This window comes from Oncorhynchus nerka, linkage group LG10, assembly GCF_034236695.1.
Source record: "Oncorhynchus nerka isolate Pitt River linkage group LG10, Oner_Uvic_2.0, whole genome shotgun sequence".
Lineage (NCBI taxonomy): Eukaryota > Metazoa > Chordata > Actinopteri > Salmoniformes > Salmonidae > Oncorhynchus > Oncorhynchus nerka.
This window is the reverse complement of record NC_088405.1, coordinates 40,434,081-40,460,781: the sequence shown is the minus strand read 5'-3', so window position 1 is coordinate 40,460,781 and position 26,701 is coordinate 40,434,081. Positions and strand designations below refer to the sequence as shown.

Here is a 26,701-nt window from a genome sequence, read left to right as displayed (position 1 = left end):
CACGGCGCTGCTAGGGGGCTGGGGGGAGACCAATGGGCAGCGAGAAGGGGGCAGCATGATGGCGCTGGTTGGAAACAACCCCATGGCATTTGACACGTGTCAGTCTCCTGACATCCTGGCTGAAACCTAACCCCTGCACGCACGTGGACACACACACACACGCGCCCCTCTTACGCCCTCTGGTGTGTGGGCCTTGCCTCCTCAGACCCTCTTTTTTTTGTACTCACCGGCAGCAGCGATCGGCCCTCTGATGTGACGAGCACGTTAATATTGCAGGGGAATTCCATCTGGTGGTAGCTGAAGTCATAATCAACCTTCTGCCAAGAGATCAGGTTCCCCAGGGCAGTGATGTTCCGCACACCTACAGCACACACGGATATCTATGGACATCTCGCCACGGCACAAAGCTATTTCTAACAGATTTACATGACATTGCACTACCGCAATTGGTAAACCAAATGAATTCATTAATATACCCCGGACTTAGCACACGACAGCTGGAGGCACTCCCGATACATGCTGCGCGCTCGTCTTAAAAATGTGCTCCCAGTCGCCGTAGTTATTTCGCGCTGCCCAGGAACAACCCCTTGTCCCTGCCACCTATCCCCACTTGTGGAGATCTGAGAGGATACGACAGGTACAAGCAATGTGGAAAATTCCACCTAGCCTATCAGAGGGCAAGGTGGAGCAATCGCCACATTATGAACACCTATCAAATCCTCTCAGATCTACACAAGTGTCCGAGCTTAAAAGTTGTTTCTGGGCAGGGCCTCAGTTTCTTGCCCTAGTGGCTCAGGGACAAAGCCCTAGTTGCGGCCAGTAGTTCACAGTGCCCCCTCTTACCTGAGCTGTCCAGTTGACCCTGCTCCAGCTGTGTCTCATCAAGGAACAGGGAGGTGTTCCTGGCCAGCTGCAAGGCTCCACTCACCAGCCGGTTGGCCACATAGTCCTTCTTAGGCACCAGACGCATGCTGTTCATTGTGTGGAGGCTCATACTGAGACGGTATGACTACCGGGGAGAAGAAAAACAGTAACCAAAGTTACTTTAACGTACATCGATAAACTGTCTGCCGGTTCAAGTCTTGTAATGTATGTTGTGCGATAGGTTATATTCATGCAATGTACACTACATGACCAAAGGTATGTGGACACCTGTTTGTCAAACATCTCATGCCAAAGATCACAGGGATTAATATGGAGTTGGTCTCCTCTTTACTGCTATAACAGCCTCCACTCTTATGGGGAGGCTTTACACTAGATGCGGGGACTTGCTTCCATTCAGCCACAAGAGCATTAGTGAGGTCGGGCACAGATGTTGAGCAATTAGGCCTGGCTCGCAGTCGGCGGTCCAATTCATCCCAAAGGTGTTCAATGGAGTTGAGGTCAAGGCTGTGTGCAGGCCAGTCAAGTTTTTCCACACCTATCTCAACAAACCACTTCTGTATGGACCTCGCTTTGTGCACGGGGGCATTGTCATGCTGAAACAGGAAAGGGCCTTCCCCAAACTGTTGCCAGAAAGTTGGAAGCACGGAATCGTCTAGAATGTCATTGTACGCTGAAGCGTTAAGATTTTCCTTCACTGGAACTAAATGGGCCTTGCCCTAGACCATCATTGGTCTTGAGACTGGTGTTTTACGGGTACTATTTAATGAAGCTGCCAGTTGAGGATATGTGAGGTGTCTGTTTCTCAAACGATCTATTCTGGTTAGAGCCCGTTTGTGCTGTTCTGTGAAGTGAGTAGTGCACAGCGTTGTATGAGATCTTCAGTTTCTTGGCAATTTCTCACATGGAATAGCCTCCATTTCTCAGAACAAGAATAGACTGACGAGTTTCGGAAGAAAGGTCTTTGTTTCTGGCCATTTTGAGCCTGTAATCGAACCCACAAATTATGATGCTCCAGATACTCAACTAGTCTAAAGGTCAGTTTTATTGCTTCTTTAATCAGAACAACAGTTTTCAGCTGTGCTAACATAATTGCAAAAGGGTTTTCTAATGATCAATTAGCCTTTTGTAATGATAAACATGGATTAGCTAACACAACGTGCCATTGGCACACAGGAGTGATGGTTGCTGATAATGGGCCTCTCTACGCCTATGTAGATATAAATAAATAAAAATATTTAATCAGCCGTTTCCAGCTACAATAGGCATTTACAACATTAACAATGTCTACACTCTATTTCTGATCAATGTGATGTTATTTTAAAATGGGGGGGAGAAGGTTCTCTTTCATAAACAAGGACATTTCTACGTGACCCCTAAACTTTTGAACGGAAGTGTATGTTTGCAAGGAAATTTCTCTGGGAATTTTTCTGGGATATGTATACATTCAAACTGTCAAACTCCAAAGCCACTCCCCTCAGATTTGGAACAACCCTCAAGCCCATGGATCCCTAATTGTCATCCTAGAGTTCTACAAAGTGTGACTTCTTTCACTATTGCCAGACTCTATTCTAATACTTACCTTACGTGGAAGGATAAATTCATTTAGTCATGACAAATGAAGAAACTGTACTGCCATACTTCTGTCTGTAGTTGCGTGTCAGTGTTCTACTCAACTTTTAATCTCAATTACTAGTGGCACCCAAAACATGCTGCGACATCTCAATTCAGAATCTCAAACAGTCAAACCAGTTGATTTAACGCGGGCCACGATAAAGAATATTAACTCACACAAGGCACCAGCTGTTGGACGATCTGATAGAGTCGCTCTGTGTAGGAGTTGAGCGGGCAGCCACTCAGATTCAGGGTGAATTTACCCAAAGGCAGGACATCCCGCCTGGTATACCTGTGAATACAGAGACCCACACAATCACTAACAGGAACCACCTTGAGGAGCTTGTTACAATAAAGAGTAGCGGTGGTACTTACTATGCACTACAGATAAGAGTCATAAATAGAGAAATGAAAATAGACATCGTATATCTCTGGCACGGTTTCACCGGACCCAGATTAAGCCTCGTCCTGGGTTAAAAAATCATTCTCAAATGGAGATGTCCACTACATTGTTTTAGGCCAGGAGTAAGCTCACGCTGGGTTTTGGGAAACCATCCCTTTGTGTATGGAGGGCACACGCACACGTTAGAGATGAGGTGCAGTAAGAGGTACTCGGCAGCCAGTCCGTCTCCCAGAAGAACATGGGTGAGGTAAGCGAGCAGCTCTGTCCTCACCGATGCCATCTCAACCAGGAATGAGGATACAACTGAGAAGGGGGAGACACAAAAGATTAACAGACAAGGAACCCTATAATTAGATTTTTGTTTTGTTTTTAAAGCATACAAAATCAGGTCCAAATTCATTTTTTTTTTGCATAAATCATTAATTGATGTCAGTGGGAGAAATGCACCGCCCCTCAGTGAAAACAAGTAAATGTATATTGTGATATTGTAAATGTATATTGTCCCAGTCTTACAGGCGCTTTGGTCCTCTGTGGGAGCAGAGGGCAGAAGAGGGTTGTTGTGTTGCAGGGGGCGGGCGTACAGCATGTGGAGACGGGGCACCAGTGAAGCAGGGGGGTCATGAGCTCTCTGTTCCTCTGGAGTCTCCATACACTCGGTGGGGTTTAGCAGCAACAACGAGGGGTCTCTGTGTGGATACACAATGCTGTGAGCAATACGGATGCACAAAACACAACTAAAACAAGGGGCCTCCCGGGTGGCGCACTGCATCGCTGTGCCACAAGAGACTCTGGGTTCGAGCCCAGGCTAAACCCTCCCTAACCCGGTCGGGATATCCTTGTCTCATCGCACACTAGTGACTCCTGTGCTCAGGGCGCAGCGCACGCTGACCAGGTCGCTAGGTGCACGGTGTTTCCTCCGACACATTGGTGCGGCTGGCTTCCGGGTTGAATGCGCGCTGTGTTAAGAAGCAGTGCGGCTTGGTTGGGTTGTGTTTCGGAGGACGCATGGCTCTCGACCTTCTTCTCTCCCGAGCCCGTACGGGAGTTGTAGCGATGAGACAAGATAGTAACTACTATAGATACCACGAAATTGGGGAGAAAAAGGGGGGTACATTTAAAAAAAATAAAACTAATTTAAAAATAAACTCAAGCGCCTTACTTTTCTTCGCCCAGCACAGTCAGGACTGGGTTGACGGAGAGAATCCCGTAGATCTCCAGTGTGTCGTTCAGTTTGAAGCTGTCCAACCCCTCATAGACCTGTCAACAGAGCACCTGGTGAGTCCGAGTCAAATGGGATCTTTGGAATCACTTGACTATTCTGACACACAAATAGGCTAGTTACAGAACCCAGGCATAATATAATATAAATCAACCACTGGACAGGCTGGGCCTGAAAATCACCCAGAATGATTTGGTTTGTTTTACCTTCACTAGACAGGCTGGGCCTGAAAATCACCCAGAATGATTTGGTTTGTTTTACCTTCACTAGACAGGCTGGGCCTGAAAATCACCCAGAATGATTTGGTTTGTTTTACCTTCACTAGACAGGCTGGGCCTGAAAATCACCCAGAATGATTTGGTTTGTTTTACCTTCACTAGACAGGCTGGGCCTGAAAATCACCCAGAATGATTTGGTTTGTTTTACCTTCACTAGACAGGCTGGGCCCGAAAATCACCCAGAATGATTTGGTTTGTTTTACCTTCACTAGACAGGCTGGGCCCCTCTCCCCCGGCAGGGGAAAGTTGAGGTCCAGATGGGAGGAACAGTCTGAGGGGGCAGTTGTCTGGCTGGAGGGGGCTTCGGTCTCCTGCCGCTTGGAGTCTCCATTGCCATGGGGCTCTGTAAATAGAAGAGGAACGGTTGGTATAGTGGTTTCTCAATTAAAAAGTTGTGTTTATGCCGCGACACTGTGGCAGATAGTGGTAAATTGCATCATTCCATCATTGCGCCACACGATCACAGGGGGGAGTTAGAACACCGATTATGCTTTTGGTTTCTCTCCCTCGAAAACCACAGAAAGAAAATCGAAGATTACAAACTGGCTTTATTTACCACAGTGTGGAAATACCGATAGCCCCTCTTGATGAAGAGTCCTCCTTTGCTGATGTGAAGAAGAAACTGAAGGAGTCCTGCGAGGATATGGACGGAAAAAGGTTGCCCATATTTTCAAGAGCTGAGCAATTTCATTTGTTTTATTTATTAAAATGTACTTGTTTATTTAGACAATTTAATGTTTTTGTTTAGGCTTGGCCTATTTAGTAGACTATTTTGGGCCCCACTAACTCACTCATTTGTGAACCTGGATCAAAATAAACAAGACATTCTTTCTGATAGTCTAATAAAACGTAAAGTTAACCTTCTCAATTATTTGAGACAATGTGGTTACAATGAAGAATGTACACGAAAGAAATCAACTAAATCCTATTCAAAATCAGATTCGTGTTTGGGAGCTGTAATTTTCCCGATTTTTTTTTACATGACAAAAACATCACACAATGATCAACGACATCACACCTGCTCACCTCCATATGCTCGCCCCCCCCCCCATCTTCAGCATGACTCTCCACCACATGGCCTCAAACAGCACCACATTTTGTTCCTCTCCGTGGCCCACGCACTTTCAACATTTAGATAAAGACATGGTATATGAAGGTGCGTGCAGTGAGATTACCCGATGGGTTGGAGGATATTTTTCTTGTCAATCATCTTGAGAGAAAAAAATGTATACTTAAGTGGAAATCAACCAATATTCCATTAACACGACAGAAAGGTCAAAACCTTCGGGTAATCTCACTGCACGCACCTTCATATACCACGTCTTGAAGTGCGCTGACAAGACAGATTAAACAGCACATTTCCATTGTACAACTTTCTAACTCCGCCCAATAACTTTTACACTTTATAACATTGCGAGGCGGCATGGATTATTTTAACCTAATGAAAAATGAACCTGGTAAACTAATTTAATTGACTGCCGACCTAAGACCTGTGGGTTTAACCTTCTGAATGACTGATTATACTCAAGGGGGAAAAAGCTGACTTTATGGAGTTCCGGGAGTCAATCCATTACCCAACAAAATAACAAATAGATTTAGCCTAAATGCTTTATGTGATTATTATTCCGCTTTTCCTGCATTAATTCATTTGTCTGCATGTCTATTCAACACTTGGCTGAACAGAAACAACGCCGATATATATATTGTCTTCCACAATGCGGCACATTGACAATTCAAATCGCTTTGAAAAAGAGCCTTCTAATAGAGCGAAAGCTACTAAAAACTAAACTTTCATCACTCTTGATTTCTTCAAATTGCTGTGCAGGAAAAAGACGTCATCCAACGTGCGCGGTCGCAGGCTGGCTTCTCTCCGACACCACAAAATCCATCTGTAGGTGACGCTTTATCCTTAGGAACCATATAGTGATCTAGTGAAGAGTCGGCTGTTTGCTTGCTTCCGAGGCGAGTGTGGCCTCCGACGCAATCGAGGAACTCAACAAGATTCATAAGTATTTTTTTTCACAAAAGCTGGCAAACGCTTATTTTATCTGCAGTTCTGAGCTGGGAACTGTCCCACTCCATGGTAAATGGCACCCACTCATATTTAAACTATATATATTTTTTATCTGAATCCACATGTCAAGTGTAATTGCGCCAATGTATTTACCCAAGTTCCCTCTCAACTCTGGGACCACCCGCCAGCTGATTTTTTTTGCCCGATGCAGGACTCAAGCGCAAGAGGAGAGACTCGGACAGAAAAATCCCCACCTCCATTCATTTACAAAGGGTTAGTCTAATAGCTCGGCTAGGTGAGAAAAATCCCCCAATTTGTGCTACAGTTTAGGATACAGATCACCGACTGACCTATTTTAATGTGCCAAAAAGGGCCAACTTGAAATGAATTCAGGGCTGAAGTCCTCTAAGGTTCTACATTTCTAACACAATATCACAGACCTGATTTTCCCCTCACAAAAAAATGCATTAACCCCTAAAAATTATTATAACCCACATAATAATTCAAACAAAATTAGCTGTAGTGAGAGAGACAGGGAATGCTGAAGATGATCAGAAATAATGTGTCTTTAACCATTCTTTATAGTACCTATTTTGAACGAAAGCCAACAAATGAGTGACTTGGTCAGAACCTACGCGGAAAAATAGTCCACGGTTCTGAAACCATCTTCAGGGCACAATTGAAGTGAAGCCTTTCCCTATATATGTTACTTGGTGCACAATAGCGAATTGAGGAGAGCGTAAACAACTTAATTAGGTCTATAAATCAATAGCCTAACTTAAAATACGCCTGGCTTTATAAACCATCCATATCTACAGGAATAAGACAGATCCTGCTTCTGTTGCCTGTTTGAACGTAATAGCCTACTGATTCCGTGAGCACCAAGCCTCACGCAACTTCAAAATGTTGGATAAAGCAATTTCACAAATCCATCTGTTTTTAAAAATCATTGCTATGTGGTAATAAAAGGCAGAAAAATAATATGCAAGCAACTCTCGCTCCTCTACCCTCGTTCTTTCTCCTTATTGTTATGACAATTATGATTACTATTATAATAAGCCATTTTAAACCACCATTGAGCTGTAGGCCTAAGAGCACATCCTGTTCAGCCTCAACACCATAACTTGCTATGTGTGACGCATCTCCAGTCATAAGAGTTCCACCTAGTCGACAGATATTTAGGAGACCTCATATGCGGTCCAAACAGTTAAGAGTTCCCAGTAGGTGTATTGATTATAGAAAAAGGGTAGCGAGTCAGTGGTTCCTGCGCCACAGACAGACAATTCCTTTGGAGGTGAACATTTTTTATATGATCAAGCCATAAATAATCTCGACCTATACGCAACAGTATCTCGAGCTTTTGACAAGGATTTTACATGAGGCCTAATTCACACGATATGACCGAATACTAATAACCACTAGGCTAATAAATAAATCACATTTTCCTTTCAATTATTTAATTAACGTATGTTACTTCAAATGATCTATTTAGTGCGCACACAAAAGCGATTTAGAGTTGAACGGGAGCGTCGAGTGTTGAGTGTTGATATAAACGGTAACATTATCAAAATTCCTCTTTCAGCCGGCAGAATGCTGTAGGATTCAGTGCATTGCCAATCACATCACTCAAAAATATAAGAATTGGGGGCCTCCCGAGTGGTGTAGTGGTCTACGGCACTGCATCACCACAGATCCTGGTTCGATCCCAGGCTGTGGCGCAGCCGGCAGCGACCGAGAGACCCATTTGGCGGCGCACAATTTGGCCCAGCGTCATCCGGGTTAGGGGAGAATTGGTTAAATAAGGTTATGAATACCAACATATCAGGCAATAATTAAGAGCATGCAGCAGAGTTCACAGCTGGCGATGCCTCAACTGCAGGCCGGGTGTTACGTTACAGCCTTATTCTAAAATGTATTAATCTACACACAATACCGAGGACAAAGAAAAAAACATTATTTTATTAAAAATATAAAAACTGAAATATCACATTTACATAAGTATTCAGACCCTTTACTCAGTACTTTGTTGAAGCACGTTTGGCTGCGATTACAGCATCAAGTCTTCTTGGGTATGACACTACAAGCTTGGCACACCTGTATTTGGGGTGTTTCTCCCATTCTTCTATGCAGATCCTCTCAAGCTCTGTCAGGTTGGATGGGTGAGTTGCTGCACAGCTATTTTCAGGTCTTGCCAGATATGTTGGATCGGGTTTAAGTCCAGGCTCCGACTGGGCCAATCAAGGAGATTGACACTTTTCCCGAAGCAACTCCTGCGTTGTCTTGGCTGTGAGCTTAGGGTCGTTTTCCTTTTTGGAAGTTGAACCGTCACCCCAGTCTGAGGTCCTGAGTGCTCTAGACCAGGTTCTCTCTGTACTTTATACCGTTCATCTATGCCTTGATCCTAACTAGTCTTTCAGTCGCTGCCGGTGAAAAACATCCCTACAGCTTAATGCTGCTACCCCCATGCTTCACACCGTAGGGATGGTGCAGGTTTCCTCAAGACGTGACGCTTGGCATTCGGGCCAAAGAGTTCAATCTTGGTTTCATCAGACCAGAGAATATTGTTTCTCATGGTCAGAGTCCTTTAAGTGCCTTTTGGCAAACTCCAAGCGGGCTGTCATGTGCCTTTTACTGAAGAGTGGCTTCTGTCTGGCCACTCTACCATAAAGGCCTGGATGGAGTGCTGTAGAGATGGGAGAACCTTTCAGAAGTTCAACCATCTCCACAGAGGAACTCTGGAGCTCTGTCAGAGTGACCACTTGGTTCTTGGTCACCTCCCTGACCAAGGCCCTTCTCCCTCGATTGCTCAGTTTGGCCGGGCGGCCAGCTCCAGGAAGACCATGGACGGTTCAAAACTTCCTCCATTTAAGAATGATGGAGGCCCTTGTGTTCGTCGGGACCTTCAATGCTGCAGACATTTTTTGATACCCTTCCCCAGATCTGTGCCTCGACGCAATCCTGTCTCCGAGCTCCACGGACAACTCCTTCAACCTCATGGCTTGGTTTTTGCTCTGAAATCCACTGTCAACTGCAATCAAGTTGTAGAAACATCTCAAGGATGATCAATGGGAACAGGATGCACCTGAGCTCAATTTCAACTCACAGCAAAGGGCCTGAATACTTGTGTAAATAAGGTTACTGTTATTAAAAAAATTGCAAAAATGTCTATAAACATGTTTTCGCTTTGTCATTATGGGGTATTGTGTGAAACTCCCCAAATACAGGTGTGCCAAGCTTGTAGCGTCATACCCAAGAAGACTCAAGGACGTAATCGCTGCCAAAGGGGCTTCAACAAAGTACTAAGTAAAAGGTCTGAATACTTCTATAAAATTTGCAAAAATGTCTAAAAACACATTTTTGATTTTCCATTATGGGGTATTGTGTGTAGATTGATTTAATCATCAAGTTTAGAACAAGGCTGTAACAAGATGTGGAAAAAGTCACGGGGTCTAAATACTTTCTGAATGCACTTTGAAAAGTATTCAGACCCCTTGAATTTTCCCACATTTTGTTACGTTACGAGCTCCATTGCATCAGTCGGTCTTCACTTGTAGCCTGATTCGAAGCTGCAATGTCTGCGAGAAGGACCCGACCACATGATGGGCATTGGCTAATAAGAATTGAGATACCTGAGAGAAGGAAATGTACTACTGAAAAAAGTCAGACCATTTGGAACACAACAAATACAACAATAGTACAGGAAAGATTATAAACAGTCATATGCATTCATGACTGCAATTTCATCAGCCAACATGCAGTTCATTTGTTGTTTAATTATTCAAGGCTCCCTACGTTACTTATTTTTTTATAACTAAAACGCTTGAATGAAATGATCAGACCAAAAGACGAGGACACAACAGTTCACCTGACAAGACGAACGCCTGACATTTCTAACTCAATATCACAGACCTCATTTGCCCCGACGAAAGTGAAATCAAAGCCCAACCAACAAAACTAATGTATAATAGGTCATGATGTATATACTGTATATCCAATGGAAAGCATACACCATTTTCGTTAATAAAAGAAGGATAAAAAAGACTAGATGGAGCAGACGTGCTCAAAGATGCCCTCTGGTGTTTCAAATGAGCATTAATGGCAAAGCACTGTGACTCAGCGAAGCATAACACAGCATACTATACTGCGGAATGACGCAACTTTAAAAATGAGGAACCACTGTAGTGCTGCTGAAACTGAGTCACGGTCATACCCACTAGGCATGAAAATATATATTTTTTTAAACAGTCCAACCGGGAGGTACTATCTGAATGGATGTCGGGTTTTATTTAAAAAGTTTTGCTACAGTGTGCCCTAACGAACACGTCTCAAACATGCATCCAAGTAAAGCAGTTCGTAAGGGGTGTGTACCCACCTGTGTGTGGTTCTCTCTGCTTCTGGGGTTGTGTGTCCATGTCATCGTCCTCTTCGTAACTGCGCTTCTGTCTGCTTGGGACATAGGAGGTGGATGGGACAACTCTTGCCTGACTAGAACAGCCATAGCTGTGTGGCAGAGTTAAGAACAACTCCATAGCTTGAGACAGCCATTTAGGCAAACCACTGCACCTACACAAATAGTGAGCAAAATTCTGACTCATTTCAACAAACATGGATAATCACAGAGCATACTGCATAATCATATTCATAGACAGACAAATTAATATACAGTGTATTATTCGGAAAGTATTCAGACATCTTGACCTGTACCACATTTTGTGAGGAAGTCTTTTTCTAAAATGGATTAAATTGTCCCCCCCCCCGCTCAATCAATCTATACACAATATCCCATAATGACAAAGCAAAAACAGGTTGTGAAATTTTTGCAAATGTATTAAAATAAAAACTGAAATATCACATTTACTTAAGTATTCAGACCCTTTAATCGGTACTTTGTTGAAGCACCTTTGCGATTACAGCAATTACAGCCTTGAGTCTTCTTGGGTACGACACTACAGGCTTGGCACACCTGTATTTGGAGAGTTTCTCCAATTCTTCTCTAGCTCTGTCAGGTTGGATGGGGAGCGTCGCTGCACAGCTATTTTCAGGTCTCTCTAGAGATGATCGATCGGGTTCAAGTCCGGGCTCTGCTTGGCCACTCTAGGACAATCAGAAACTTGTCCCGAAGCCACTAATAAGTTGTCTGTTGTCTTAGCTGTGTGCTTAGGGTCGTTGTCCTGTTGGAAGGTAAAGCTTCACCCCAGTCTGAGGTCCCGAGTGATCTGGAACAGGGTTTCATCAAGGATCTCTCTGTACATCTTTCCCTCGATCCGGACTAGTCTCCCAGTCCCAGCTGCTGAAAAACATCCCCACAGCATGATGCTGCCACCACCATGATTCATCATAGGGATGGTGCCAGGTTTCCTCCAGACGTGATGCTTGCCATTCAGGCCAAAGAGCTCAATCTTGGTTTCATCAGACCAGAGAATCTTGTTTTTCATGGTCTGAGAGTCCTTTTGGTGCCTTTTTAGCAAACACCAAGCGGACTGTCATGTTCCTTTTACTGAGACTGGCCACTCCACCATAAAGGCCTGATTGGTGAAGTGCTGCAGAGATGGTTGTCCTTCTGTAAGGTCCTCCCATCTCCACAGAGGAACTCTGGAGCTCTATCAGAGTGACCATCAGGTTCTTGGTCACCTCCCTGAACAAGTCCCTTCTCCCCTGATTGATCAGTTTGCTCAGGAGGCCAGCTCTTGGAAGAGTCTTGGTGTCTCCAAAATTCTTCCATTTAAGAATGATGGAGGCCACTGTGTTCTTGGGGACCTTCAATGGCGCAGACATTTTTGTTTTGTACCCTTCTTCAGATCTGTGCATCGACACAATCCTGTCTCTGAGCTCTACGGACAATTCCTTTGACACTAACACTGTGGGACCTTATATAGACAGGTGTGTGTCTTCCAAATCAAGTCCAATCAATTGAATTTAGCACAGGTGGATTCCAATCCAGTTGTAGAAACATCTCAAGGATGATCAATGAAAACAGGATGCACCTGATCTCAATTTCGAGTCTCATAGCAAAGTGTATGAATACTGATGTAAATGGGATATTTCTGTTTCTTAATTTTTTTGAAATTTGCAAAAATGTCTAAAAACTTTTTTTTGCTTTGTAATTCTGGGTTAGTGTGTGTAGATTGCTGGGGATTTTTTAAATGTTTCAATCCATTTTAGAATAATGCTGTAACGTAACAAAATGTGGTAAAAGTCAAGGGGTCTGAATACTTTCCGAAGGCACTGCATATCACAGCAGAAAGAAAGGATATCTCTTTAGCCCAAGGGCTCTCTCCTGGAATAGGGACACAATAGAAGGTCTGTCTCTCTGCAGTCACAGTGTTTCTGGAGTTCAAATCCACCTGAAGAACACAGGTAATCAAGAGCAGTCATGTGAATTTGAATCTTAAAGCACTACCACTCCTGGGTTTAAACTAAAATCTACATTGTTGACACCACTTGCATGCTCTGTGTCAAAATGACCTGCCATGACTGCCATGCAAAGGTCTAATACATTAGCTACACATCTTTCAAACTATGGCTACTACTGAACAAGGACAATAGTTAGAGAGATGAGCTTACCCCACATTCTGTGACATCTTTGTACTTCCCACATCTCAACACCTGAGAAATGTCAGACAGACAACAACTAATGACTGGAGGAACAGAACAAGATTGGAAAAACATTTTCCTACTTACCATATAGTTCCACCAATTACAGTAAATTGACTGCACTTTAAACACGTACATAGACTATGAACTATCTACAAAACTAAAAACGGGTTGTTTTCACAGGGCTAGGTGAAATGCAGCTCGAACATCCTATAATTTCTCAGAGTCTCATTAGCAGATTCCCATGCAGGCAAATGTCAACGCCCTGACAGCAGGTGTCTGTGTAATATAGTGCATTCTGCAGCTACTGAAGCAAAGGAATGGAAGAGATTAAAGGCCTTACATTGGCCTTGGTTGAGGGGTCCACAGTCTCATACACTCCCATGTAGAACTCTGGATCAAACATGTCTTGGACCAAACAACGGAATTTCACAAGGCTGTTGGGCTTCAAGTAGTGCAGGGGCACATCATTTAGCGAAGGAACCTGAAATGAAAACAAACAAAAATATGTACAAAGGAAGGGTGTGCTGGATTCTATATTCATTTAAGTGTTTAAGTGTGCTGCTAGTTCACAGTGACCAATGTTAGTCAAACGAGAATAAATAGCATTCTTCAGAGACATTTTTCAAATGTCCATACCCAGCTATGAGATTCCTTTTCCTTCAGCTGCCCTTTGAAGTATTCCAACACTTTTGCTTCCCATTCTGGGTTAGAGTTGCTCTGTGCTGCAGGACAACAGAAGCGACAGACAAACCACATCCGCATTATGCATGCTGATCAGCAGAAAGTCACAGCGCCACAAACGGGAGACGTAAACATGTGTATTGACCAATCATAAGAAACAACCACCTATTATAACACAGAATAGAAATTCAACTAAATATGAATGACCTCCGAAAACACACGCCACACTTTTAAAGCAGTCCCATGTTAGCTAAGATTAGTAAGTTATTCCAGTCTCATCAGTTTGTTGTTCTGGAAAATCAGCTGTTTTCAAACTCGTAACTAGCTAGCTAACTGTGGCTAGCTAGCTAAGTTCCTGTACCAGCATGGTCTCGCTAGCAGCACCTCTTCCACGGCATTTGTCTTCTTACCAAACATCGCTTCGACAACGCCCAATGGCTTGTTTATCCAATCGTGAGACGACGGCATTATTTACCAGTAAATCTTTTTTTGGAAGGCCGATAAAATAAACGACAGAGAATATCAATAGTTATTCCTCAATAACTTTTCTCTCTTTCTCTTTCTCTCTCTCCTGCAGCGCACAGCTCAGACCGCGTTCACACTGGCGGGAACTTTGCGTCACTAGCCATGAGAACGCAACGCCCTCGTCGTCGCCGCTGCATCTTTTTAGGGATATTTTCGACAATATCTGTAATATTATTGTATTTTAAATAATATCCATGTTAGTCATGTTGACCGTCGACTGGAGAAGAAAGTCGATCAGAAACTTTGTGTTAAACGTTGTATTGTTTAATTGCAGTAGCTCAGCCACAGCAGTAGATGGCAGCACTGAATCTTACTCATATTTCATTTCGTTACCGGTCCGTCATGACCGCAAAGAACTTGCGGAGACTCATTGAGCTGATTACAATCAGCACCAACTCAACGAGGAATACTTGACCTTATGACTTGTATTACAGATCAGTGAACTTATCCAAACGCCATCACCGAGAACCACGTCTGAGATCCGGTTGGTGAAGTTATGCTGCTCTGGCTGTAAAATAAGCTTGGCTACGTGTAATTTGGGGTGGCAATGGCTGATAGGAAAACCAATACTGTGCCAAATTCCAGCGCAAATTTACTGTTTTCGGCGGCACCGGAGTTCAATTTCAACCTACCTTTCATACCTGTCAGTCAGGCCAGTGGTCCGGCGGTGTTATCAGGAGGTAAGATAATGGCGAGGGCACCTATGACAAACATGACAGCTAACTTAGCTATCTAACGATGTTAGCTAGCTGCTAGCTACTTCGCTGCCAACAAGCCCATTATACATTTGAATAATTGTAAATCCCTGCAGTTTAATAGATATCAAGATGTTTCTGTGGGATCTTAGTAAATAAAAATAATAATATTTGCTACAGCAGTGTCAAGTCAACAAAACTCATATGAACATAAACCTTGTTTAAGGTTCTCAAAAGGGTGGATTAACATTGGATTCTTGACATTGCTCGCAGTTAGACTGTTGACGAGTTCAAATATACTGCAGTAACTTAGTTCCTCAATATTTCTGTTATTTTTCCTAGATGATTCTGCAGATGTCGGAGAAGAAGACAGCTTTCTTGGCCAGACCTCTGGAAATGCCCCAACACCATCCACATTCAGCTACTTCTCCAGTCCCGTGAACAGCAGTGACCCATTTGCCTCCATTGGACATCAGCCGGCATGTCCACCCCCGGCATCACTATCAGTAGCCCCCGTGACATCTGGACCAACCTCTGTCCCCATTGTTGCCAGCATGGCCCCAACACCCCCTATCCCACTAACCAACCCTAATGTGCCACAGCCATTTGGCAATGTTGTTTACCAGAACCCCATTGGAAGATACACTCCTCCCCCTAACACAGTGACCCCGCCCCCTCCACAAGCCCCTGATCAGAGTTATAATCCATACCGTCACACACCCCTCAGCAGCAGAGCCAAACCCTATATGCCAGCTCCAGAGGTCCAGTCACTATCCAGCCCACAGGTGCAGCAAAATCCCTACACTATGGGCTCTCAAGCGCCAACATTCCAATCGGCACCCTCCACATACACAAAGGTAAACAACAACTCCACTCTGTTTATTGCTTAGTAGTGAATAGTGTGAACCTCTTATTTTTAAGATGAATTAAACTACTGGCAATCAGACTAATATAAATGTCTCTAAATGTCTTATAGGAGAATTGAGCTTTTTTACAACCAAATCAGCATTTTGTATGGATTGTTGTAGATGGCTCCAGACACTTTGTTTGCGATTTGACTTGTTTTTGAGAAATCTTGCCCCAACCAGCGATTTGCTTCCTCATCCTCGTTGTGCAGTACGGGGGCTCTGAAAAAACATGAACAAATGCTCCAAAAACACCCAAATACGTCATTTTAGAAACTGAAAAGCTCTCAGTAAAGTGATGTAAGTCTTTAGATGTTCTGCACATGACATTGTTTTATTCCGAACTTTATTGCGTGACGTTATATTCCATTTTGTTGCGAAGTGAATCGCTGGTTGGGGTAAGTTTCTCAAAAACGAATGAAATTGCAAAGAAAATGTCTGGACTCTTCTGTAACATTTCATTTACATCAAAATTAGGTTGGAAAAAAAATAAAGCTAACTTTCCCTTTAACTCTCTCTTCAGCCCCCTCCCACACAGATTCAGGGGCCGCCCCCTATGACCCATCACTCCACCACTGCTGGAGCACTGGTTCCAGCCAATCAAATTATACAATATAACGTGTATGAGGCTGTCCAGCCTCACTGGTTCTTCTGCAAACAAGTGGAGTCCAAGAGTGTCTGGCTTCCCTTTAGTATCCTGGACTCCATTCAACTGGAGGAGATCTACAATTCAGGTGAGATGAATGATGTGATTTCTACTATTTTTTTAAATGTATCATCAGAGCCATTTTATATTCTAGGTATCCAAGTTGACTTTGCATAGCTCTCTTTATGTAGGCCTAGATATTTGTAAAACATGTTTGTTTAAACAGAGCCATTTTGAAATATGTGGCGTGTTCATTAGGCACCAAACGTTGCACAAATGTTTTGAAACATTATTTGTAGCGCACCCTAGTAAACTCTACCCTAATTTATGCACACTCACAGATACATAATCATCTCACAAAAGTCTGTTGTCATTTTCTGTTTAGTTTTTCATTAATTTGTATGTTTGATGTTATGCCTAGCCTATCTTTTTGTTGTGAGTCTTTTCCTATAGCAATGCGTTTTCTTGTACGTAAAGCAAATATCTGAGAAGCAAACAATATCGAATCTAATATGATTACATTTTTTCATTCTCCTCCAGTGCAACCAGACCCTGAGAATGTGATTGTGTGCACAGAAGGAGGGCGCTATGACGTGCAGCTCTATGACCGCATACGTACAGCTGTATTCTGGGAGGAGGAACCTACAGAGGTGCGGCGCTGCACCTGGTTCTACAAAGGAGACACAGACAGCCGTTTCATCCCCTACTCAGAGGAGTTCAGCGAGAAGCTAGAGGTTGGTCCCATCAATGTAAAAAAAAACAGGACCAGGGTCGTGTTCATTAGGGCACGCAATTGAAAGAAAATGTCCTGTGTTCGATTTCTATTGCAAAATGTTTTACTATATTTTACTACAGTGTGCCCTAATGAACAAGACCCAGGATTCACTGTTACCCAGATTAGAATACAGCTGAGCAATGGGGTGTGTTGGGTTTTAGCCCTGAAAGTGGACTGAGAGTTTAATATTCTGTCTGAGCCTTGCTTGATTAGCTGTCTTCTCTATGTAGGGAGAATATAAGAAAGCTGTGTCAACCAACCAATGGCACCGTCGACTGGAGTTCCCATCGGGGGAAACCATTGTCATGCACAATCCAAAGGTATGTTTGTATGACTTAATTTTACAATGCATAATTACCAGGTGTTTACTAAATATTAAATAGTAATAACTTCTTTGTTTCTTTGAAATTCATGAAAACAAGCACCAGGTAGTTTCCAATCGTGAACGCCATATCATGGTTTTGAGTGGACTTTGTTGTTTTGCCGACCCAGAAGCGACTGTATTTCTAGTTTGTGAGGAGGTTATATTTGTCTTTCTACAGGTGATCGTGCAATTCCAGCCATCCGCCATGCCAGACGAGTGGGGTACAACCCAGGATGGACAGACCAGACCCAGGGTGGTCAAGAGGGGCATTGATGATGACCATGATGAAGTTCCCGATGGGGAGCTCCCTCAGGTGGATCACCTGGTGTTCATGGTGCATGGCATCGGTCCAGTCTGTGACCTGAGGTTTAGGAGCATGGTGGAGTGTGGTATGTGTGATCTATCGCTCCACATGGCCTATTAAGTCTCCATTATTACCCAGCTCTATATTCATATCATATTATGGATGTTTGTTTATGCCATGAATGGTATAGGTTGTGGTATGTTCTGCCTGTCATGATGTTTCTTACTATGCCCAGCAAATGCCCCTAAGGTGTATTGAATGTAACTGTGTAGAATATCCATTTACTGCTCCATACTAACCCAGATGGAGTATTAGAAATGTGTGTTGCTTGTGTTCACAGTGGATGACTTCCGGAGTGTTTCCCTGAAGCTGCTGCAGAGTCATTTTAAGAAGGCGCAGGACGAGTGTGTTATCAGTCGAGTGGAGTTCCTTCCTGTTCAGTGGCACACGGCCCTGCATGGGGACGCCACAGGGGTGGACAGGTGAGACGAAAAAAGGCTCAGACTTTTGTTTCTACTTCCATGGCCCGGCTCCGGTGTCTCACTGGGCCGCGGATCTGCTCTGACTTGGGAGCCAAGGCCAGGCCACTGGTACTTTTCTGCTTGCTTTAACATAATGGCCAACTGTGAACATGGGTTAACACCTTCTCACATTCTGCTCGCCCCAAGTCTTTAGTGTCACGCTCCTGATGGAAAAGCAATTCCTGAAAAGTAACACTAGATCTTATATTAACATACAGTGCATTTGGAAAGTATTGAGATCCCTTGTTATACATTTTGTTACTTTACAGCCTTATTCTAAAATTTATTAAATAGTTAACGTTGTCATTTTGGGGTATTGTGTGTGGATTTATGAGGATAATTATTCCGTTTTAGAATAAGGCTGTAACGTAACAAAATATTGAAAAGGGGAAGGAGTCTGAAATCTTTCCGAATGTACTGTAAACATTGGCAACAAACTTGTGTGGGGTAAGTCTCAGGTGGAAGTGAACCATAATGGAATTTTAAGGACGTTCATACACGTGGGAATACGTCCTGTTCTTTGTGGGATAGGGAAATAATATTGTAACACGAAAAATCTGTGCTGACGTGAGCGGCAAGCTTTTACAAATGAAAACCACACAATGGCTGTGTCTGAGAACATTACCAGCTGTCAAATCCTTGCTAATGCTTCCGCCCATGGGAGGGACCTCAGATCCTGTCCTCCAATACGCTTCGAGAGGAATTGAGGAAACAAGGGTGGAGGAAGCAAGGATTTGAGCGCTTGTAAATCAGACACAGCCAATTTCTCCCACTCTGACTCAATCCATTTCCTACTGTTGTTTTAGGAGGATAAAGAAGATCACCCTGCCCAGCACGGGTCGTCTGCGTCACTTCACTAACGAGACCCTCTTAGACGTGCTGTTCTACAACAGTCCCACCTACTGCCAGACCATCATGGACACAGTTGCCCTGGAGATTAACAGGATCTATGCCCTGTTCATGCAGCGGAATCCAGACTTCACCGGAGGCGTCTCAGTATCCGGACACAGTTTAGGTACAAACAGCCAGACACCAAGGGCCACTACTCTAGACCTAGATGAAATCTTAGTGCTGGATTTAAAAAAAACTTTGTTCAATTGAGAATCTCTATTGAAAGTGCTTTTTAGTTCAGGACTAGGCTTAATCTGGGTCCAGGAAACCAGCCCCAAGTGTTCATACTTTTAGCTAAGTCATGTGAGAAAGATTTGGACAAACCTGTCTCTTTGTGTGTTTGCAGGTTCCCTCATACTTTTCGACTTGCTGTCAAACCAGAAGAATGTCTCACCTTTGCAAACCATGTCAACTGCAAATGGGGGCCACCCTGCAGGCAACAAACAGGTAATAGGTCCATAGCTATCCAAACATTTGTTTATTTCATTATTTCAGTGACACCAGAGAGTGTAACAATCCCTCTTCTCCTTAAAGCAGGTGGCTCCCCCCGCTGCTGCTACCTCACCTGCTGCTGTGGGGGAGGAGCCTAAGGAGGAAGGGGAGGAGTTTGACGATCTTTCTGCATCGCTGGAACATCTGGGCCTGTCTGAGTACCAGAGCACTTTAGAACAGGAGAAGATTGACCTTGAATCTTTTGTAAGAACCCTCCCTGCTTGTCATGAACCCATATACTGTAGTTATTAATATTTACTTTCAATTCTTATGACCTATGTTCCCATTAAGCTGCTTCACAGAATAAATATCAGCGAGCACAGAGAAGCACAAGATTGAACTTCAGGGGAAAGGAAAGGGGGAGTTGTACAACAGTCAGTTGTACAACTGAATGCATTCCTCATTTAATCCAATCCCTCTGAATCAGAGAGGTGCAGGGGGCTGCCTTAAATCGACATCAACGTCTTCGGCGCCTTGCTCAGGGGCAGAACGACAGATTTTTACCTTGTCAGCTCGGGGATTCAATCCAGCAACCTTTCGGTTACTGTCCCAACGCTCTAACCACTAGGCTACCAGCCGCCCCTACCCACCTTTCTAGAGTTTTCCCCGTTATTTGACACTATCAACGTTTCCCTTTACTGTGAGAATTGTGATCGAATCAACACAATGTTAGCCACTTTCAATGCAACATACCGAAACTAAAAAAACTATGCTAGACTTAGTATGTGAAACTAACTATGCAAGAGATTGTAGGCAGAACGCATCGGAGTAGGATTATATTGCATTGACAGGCACAACTCAGGCCCATACTCTACACAAACCGGTGCACAATAACCAATCAGAACTGCAGTAGGGCTATATGCAAATAGACCATTGCCACATATGGATCTGTGCCAATCACTTTGAACTGGACTGTGTATACAGCATGAGCGGTCGTGAGTTAGTTGCACTTGTTTTTAGATCAAAGCGAGAGGTACGTGTAGCGACATGCACATTTGTTCATATCCTTTCCTAGTTAGTGAGTTATTAGCCCAGTTATAGATAATTTGTAGTCAGCAATTGAGGAGTGATTGCTTCCTACAAGAGCACAAAACGTTTACATCTTTGAAATGCAGGTCAAGTAAAGAGCTTTTTTTTTTGTCTTAAACGAGCAGTGTTGTATTTTGAGACGGGTATGAATAAGCTAAGTAGTCAATAGGCAGAAGGTAGCATCATTTGTCTGATTCTCTGTAATAGTGGTATGGGAGTAATGATGCATTTTATTTTGTAAAGTGGTTTCTTGCATCAAACAACACAACAGCATTTTCAGTCACATCCTTTTCTGAAGGACAAGTCGATAAACAGGTTAATGTCAAGCCCTGCATGTTTTTTCAAGTCTCATGGAATGTAGACCTACATTGAACACCACACATTGGCTGCTACTGTAGGCTGAATGATATAACAGCTATTTCCATGTTAAAATGTTATGAAATGCATTTTCTCCATAGTTTATGGTAGGCCACTCTGGTAGGCCTACATTATGATCAAGTAGCCACAGTAGCCTACTTGACCACTGTTAAAACTAACTTAAAGCGGGTGCAGCCTCCGTGTTCACAGTAAACGCACCCTGGAATTTGCACAACTTTCAAGTTTGCGCTCAGCAGGCCTGAAATTTGCTTATGGGAATATTGCAAATGTCATATTGCTTATGACACTTAAATAGACATTACACCCCAAAATAATCATTTGTCAGATGTTTTAAGACCTCAAAAGTCAAGGTGAGTCCACATGCCACAGCATTTGGTTGTGCAGATCCAGCTTAATGCCTAAATTATTCATATCTCAAATGATTGTAAAATATAATTTTACAGATAAAAGATAATTTTACGGTGCTCATCTTTAACATTTTATTTTGGATTGTGTCTATAAGGATTTTGCTATATGGATCTACAAAACAAATGTCCTTCGGTAAAAAAAACACATTTGAGGCCTGAAAATAACTGACTTTTGAGTGAAATTTCTCAGAAACGGAAAGTAAATGATTCAATTGTATTACAATGCTTCCCTAGGCCATTTCCTAGAATTGGTGATTACAATATATGGTCCAAATCCCACTGTCTTTTCTATATTTTGTTAGCTTATGTGCACAGTTGAGGACCTGAAAGAGATGGGCATTCCATTGGGGCCAAGGAAGAAAATGGCTAAATTTGTCAAAGAAAGAGCAATTAAGCAGGTGAGCATTTAATCGTCTTTGTCTCTGACACCAGTGTTGTGTTCAACAGGAAGAAAAAGTTTTGAAATGGGCCGGTACTACCTGAACTTAGAATACAATTAGAATAGAACATTTGATCTATTCCAAAATGTTTCACTACAGTGTGCCGTACTGAACACAACCCAGTGATGGCTAAAACTGTGTCAACTGAACATAATCTTCTGTGTTCGTGTGCCTTCTATCTTCGGGACTCCTTTCGTCAGGCAACAAGTCAGGCAGCACAAGATAAGAAGGCAGCAGAAGTGAAGGTGACCAGTCAAGAGGTCGTCCCCGCCCAATTAAGTGAGTCTCTCCCAGGGCCCGGCACCTCGAAGCTTCCTGTTGGCGGGACTTACTCGTCCGTCCATGTGGATTACAACTACTTCAAAGTTGGCACTGGACAGGTAAGCCTAAACCTCTGCCAGGATTCAATCAGATCAGCGCAACCCGCCTAACTCTTTGATGCTTTTGTTTAGGCGGTGTCGAAGGTGTAACTGCGTTAGAGCTGTCAAATCCTCAAGCGGCTCCTGGTGTTACCGATCGCAGACATTGCAGTTGGATGCACGGAGTCGCAGCCGTGTTACGGCTGTTTGAATACTGGAATGTTGTTATCTAGTGACATTAATTTGGATACATCCATAACAATGAGATAATGAGGCACGATTTCACCTGGCACAGAAAATGTGCTCACTCATCAGGACACTGCCTGCCCCTCTTGTCTCCTCATGACACGTTCATTACTATGGGACAGCTGGAGATCAAAGCAAATGTAGGAGAGACCGACAGCAAATGGATACAAATATCCGCTGTTGAAAACTAAATGTCACTCTAAAAGTAATGTGAGATAATGTTTAGATGCTTTTTATTAATGGCGATCAAGTTACACATCCGACACGCCTAAACAAAAGTAATGAAAAGCTATACATTTGTCAGCTAGCGTGGGTTTCCGCTGATCTGATTGAATCCCGACCCTACACCATGACGTCAGTGTGGAGTAACGACGTTAGTCTACAGCCTTTCTGGAATGTCATGCATAAGCATACATTTTCATCAGGGCTCATGTAAAAGCACTGTCTGGTGTTGGTGTTCTGCCCCATAGGTGTCGGTGGTGTACCACACTCTGGACTTTGAGCCAGTGAATTTCTTTGCCCTGGGATCTCCCATAGGGATGTTCCTCACAGTGCGAGGCCTGGAGAAGATCGAGGAAAACTACCAGCTACCCACCTGCAAGGGATTCTTCAACATCTACCATCCAGTTAGCCAATCTTCCTCACAAGTGTTCAGGATTTGCATCTGTCAGCTATAAAGCACATTGCGACAACTGTTTATGTAAAAAGGACTTTATAAGTACATTTGATTGAACTATGACATGGTTAATGCCAATGTATTTAATTAAAGTAGATCAGGGTAGCAAATACATGAATTGATATGGAAGGGTGTAATAAATGTATTTTTCAAAATGTTAAAATATCTGTTTGTTTGAACTGTTTGTTTTAGCTGGACCCAGTTGCTTACAGGATTGAACCCATGATCCTGCTAGACCTGGACTTGAAACCGGTTCTGATTCCACATCACAAAGGGAGGAAGAGGCTGCATCTCGGTAAGGAACTATAGATTCACCACCGGCTATTTTATCTTCAGATTTGTATTCTTTTAATTACCATCGCCAGGTGAACCCTACTATTGTCATCACTGTCTCTTCCCATTTTGAAAATGACTAATCAGACCCTGGTCTCTGAGGAAGTGAACAGTGTTTCCCCTATATTTATTTAGCAGCGGTGGCCACCACTGCAAAAAATATATATCTTTTTAAAATTATATATATATCACTGAGTGTACGAAACATTAAGAACCATTTCCTAATATTGGGTTGCAACCCCCCCCCAGTTTGCCCTCAGAACAGCCTCAATTCGTTGGGGAATGGACTCTAAAAGATGTCGAAAACTTTCCACAGGGATGCTGGCCCATGTTGACTCTAATGTGTCCCACAGTTGTGTCAACTTGGCTGGATGTCCTTAGGGTGGTGGACCATTCTTGATACACATAGGAAACTGTTGAGCTAGGAACACCCAGCAGCGTTGCAGTTCTTGACACAAACCGGTGCACCTGGCACCTACTACCATACTGCCACCACTGCTGGGGAAAAAATCCTAGTGGAAACACTGGTTAATTACAAGAAGTAAATCAAATACAATGACTCAGATCTTGGCAGAGTGAAACCTCACCAACAGAACACAAAGAGCAGTCCTGGAAGACCAGGATTCCAAAGTGTAGTATGTTTAATTTGTCAGTGAGTTTTACAATCATGGATTGTTTTGTGTGTGTGTGTGTGTGGCAGAGCTGAAGGAGAGTCTCTCCCGCATGGGTTCAGACCTGAAGCACGGCTTCATCAGCTCCCTGAAGAGTGCCTGGCAGACCCTCAACGACTTTGCTCGTGCTCACACCTCCAATGCCCAGCTGGCAGCCGAGCTCGCTATGGTGGCCAATCAGATCAAGGAGGAGGAGGAGAAGCATGCACACAGTGATGGTGAGTATAAGAGCGATTTTTAAAAAACTCATGAAATATTGCTCTTTCGGTTTATTTGGATAGGGCTTTGCTTTAAAAAACAACTTTATTTAAACGTCAAAACATTGACTAGTCGCAGAACACAGGATAGTGGAGAGTCCTGAGCTGCTGAGAGAAGAAGAGCCCCAGGTGAAAATAGGCATGCTGAACGGGGGGAACCGCATCGACTATGTCCTACAGGAGAAGCCCATCGAGAGCTTCAACGAGTACCTCTTCGCCCTGCAGAGTCACCTGTGTTACTGGTATGGAAATCAGCTCTGCTGCTTACTCTGGCCCTTATTATGTTAAGGTTGAAACAGAAATGTTGATCGACGCGCAATGTTGAATACATTTCATGGCTGGATCAGCCAATCATCTCCTTCTGTCCCGTGGGTACTCCATATGAGGTCATACTTGTGTGTGGTTGTTTATAGCTGCTGTTTAGCCATATCATTTGATGAAAACGCTGTTGTATTATTCTCTACAGCTTTACCTCTGATTTTGTGTCTACTGCTTGATTGAGTTTTGAACCGGAGACTTAAGACCTGCTCCAAGGCTTGGATTACGTTTTGTCTTCTCTCCACAGCTGATCTATTTTGAGTTGAGGTATTCTTGTTTGAAAAATAATTCCGTCTGCAGACATTGATTTATTTGTTCCTTTCTTTTCCCCAGGGAGTCTGAAGACACAGCCCTACTACTCCTGAAAGAGATCTACAAGACCATGGGGATAAACCCAGAACAGATTTTACATTAATGCAATGGATTGGTAACCTGGTGGGACCACTCTGATCACTGCGTTCATTCCGTTTCACTGCACGTAAGTGAAATAGAATGGTGAATGCAGTGATCAGGCCCGGTTCCACCGGGTTAATGGATTGGTTGGAGTGAAAAATAAACCTTTCTGAAACCCTCATACTCCCCATCAGGTTTGTCCATGTCAATGCTTTTTGATTTGATATTGTATATGGTTCTTTGTTTAGTATTAATTTTCATTGATTTTCTATTCTCATAGTCTATTGTATGAGGATGAATATGCTTGTAATATGCCCTTTGTCTTAAATTAAGAAAATAGATCAAATTAGTGGAATCCAAGACCACTTGTTTGAAATAAACATTTTATAACCTAAATTATAGAAATGGTGAGGTTTGCTGAACTATATGAAATTAAACATTTACCAGAGAAATCAAAGAAACTGCTAATTTAAGTATTTACCTCAAATGTATTTTATGTTTAACAATAGCCGTAAAATAAACCATTTACTTTCACATTACTTGACTCTTTTTTCAGTCTTCGGTGCACAGGTAAGACTGCCACATATCCTCTTAAGTCTGTAGAAAAAGACAGCATTTACTTTCTGCTTTACGATTTTTTGGTGTGTTTTGGTTTGCTTAAATAGAGAAAAGACGACCAATACTTGTTTTTCAGTTGTGTTCAGGAAAAGATTGAGCTCTGAGGCATTCAAGAACAAAGACTGGAAACCTATTGTATAGAGGGAGGAGAGTTTAATGTTTAATGAGAAAATAAGCATTTAACAAAAAAAACTCGAAGGCAGTCATGACTCTTGTTCGATACAAAAAGGTGGGCCACCTTGATAGTTTTTGGTCATTCAATACAATACCGTTTTCGTTGAATTCAACATTGCACACCGTTCTGTCATACTGAATGCAACCCTGTTACTTAATCGCAAACATGTTTTGCTTGCTCCTTTGGACTTTATGTAAATCTAAATTACCATCATTTTTTACACTTCAGTGGGTAGTTCCAAGTAATGTTTTATCAATAAAGATGAAAACATGTTTTTAAATGGTACCTGCCGACATTCATAGCCTGGTTCCTCTAGGTTTTGGGCTTTCTAGGGAATTTTTCCTAGCCACCGTGCTTCTACACCTGCATTTGCTTGCCGTTTGGGGTTTTAGGCTGGGTTTCTGTACAGCACTTTGAGATATCAGCTGATTTACGAAGGGCTATATAAATTTGATTTGATTCAGGGCTCTATTCTATTCAAAACCCTAGGTCGAAAAAAATACCTTAAGACAATAATAATTCCATTCATTGGCCCAGCACGGTTGCTGATTCTTCAGGATTAGCATTGAAAATGTGACATCAAGTAATAATGGCT

General features: G+C 43.0%; 2 protein-coding genes across 3 annotated transcripts; one reads left to right on the top strand and one right to left on the bottom strand.

The window, feature by feature from the left end:
* Positions 1-8: 8 nt before the first annotated feature.
* On the bottom strand, positions 9-14,310 carry mcmbp (minichromosome maintenance complex binding protein). Its single transcript, XM_065023320.1, has 13 exons — positions 14,099-14,310; positions 13,644-13,729; positions 13,348-13,488; positions 12,975-13,016; positions 12,665-12,754; positions 10,783-10,912; positions 4,600-4,739; positions 4,059-4,156; positions 3,413-3,585; positions 3,079-3,202; positions 2,674-2,788; positions 844-1,009; positions 9-361 (listed from the first exon to the last, which is right to left on the bottom strand). The coding sequence occupies exons 1-13, from the start codon at positions 14,154-14,156 to the stop codon at positions 171-173; spliced, it is 1,554 nt and encodes a 517-aa protein (XP_064879392.1). The 5' UTR covers positions 14,157-14,310; the 3' UTR covers positions 9-170.
* Positions 14,311-14,443: 133 nt separating this feature from the next.
* On the top strand, positions 14,444-25,849 carry sec23ip (SEC23 interacting protein). 2 transcript variants are annotated; one of them, XM_029669860.2, is made up of 17 exons: positions 14,444-14,893; positions 15,251-15,765; positions 16,337-16,547; positions 17,000-17,193; positions 17,465-17,554; positions 17,777-17,987; positions 18,243-18,384; positions 19,230-19,438; positions 19,661-19,761; positions 19,852-20,010; positions 21,923-22,018; positions 22,261-22,440; positions 23,136-23,291; positions 23,534-23,636; positions 24,375-24,563; positions 24,676-24,844; positions 25,254-25,849. In XM_029669860.2, the coding sequence occupies exons 1-17, from the start codon at positions 14,761-14,763 to the stop codon at positions 25,333-25,335; spliced, it is 2,940 nt and encodes a 979-aa protein (XP_029525720.1). In that variant the 5' UTR covers positions 14,444-14,760; the 3' UTR covers positions 25,336-25,849. The 2 variants fall into 2 exon arrangements, with proteins under 2 accessions (XP_029525720.1, XP_029525719.1); XM_029669859.2 differs by having other exon boundaries at positions 14,447-14,893; positions 19,849-20,010.
* The last annotated feature ends 852 nt before the right edge of the window (positions 25,850-26,701 follow it).

Bases quoted from the DNA above. Each gene is read 5' to 3' on its own strand.
- mcmbp (XM_065023320.1), bottom strand. From the start codon at position 14,156: ATGCCGTCGTCTCACGATTGGATAAACAAGCCATTGGGCGTTGTCGAA. The intron at 13,730-14,098 runs GTAAGAAGACAA...GTTGTCCTGCAG, and splicing joins CGTTGTCGAAGCGATGTTTG to CACAGAGCAACTCTAACCCA. The intron at 3,586-4,058 runs GTAAGGCGCTTG...GTATCCACACAG, and splicing joins ACTGTGCTGGGCGAAGAAAA to AGACCCCTCGTTGTTGCTGC.
- sec23ip (XM_029669859.2), top strand. From the start codon at position 14,761: ATGGCTGATAGGAAAACCAATACTGTGCCAAATTCCAGCGCAAATTTA. The intron at 19,762-19,848 runs GTAATAGGTCCA...TTCTCCTTAAAG, and splicing joins ACCCTGCAGGCAACAAACAG to CAGGTGGCTCCCCCCGCTGC. The intron at 24,845-25,253 runs GTATGGAAATCA...TCTTTTCCCCAG, and splicing joins CAGAGTCACCTGTGTTACTG to GGAGTCTGAAGACACAGCCC.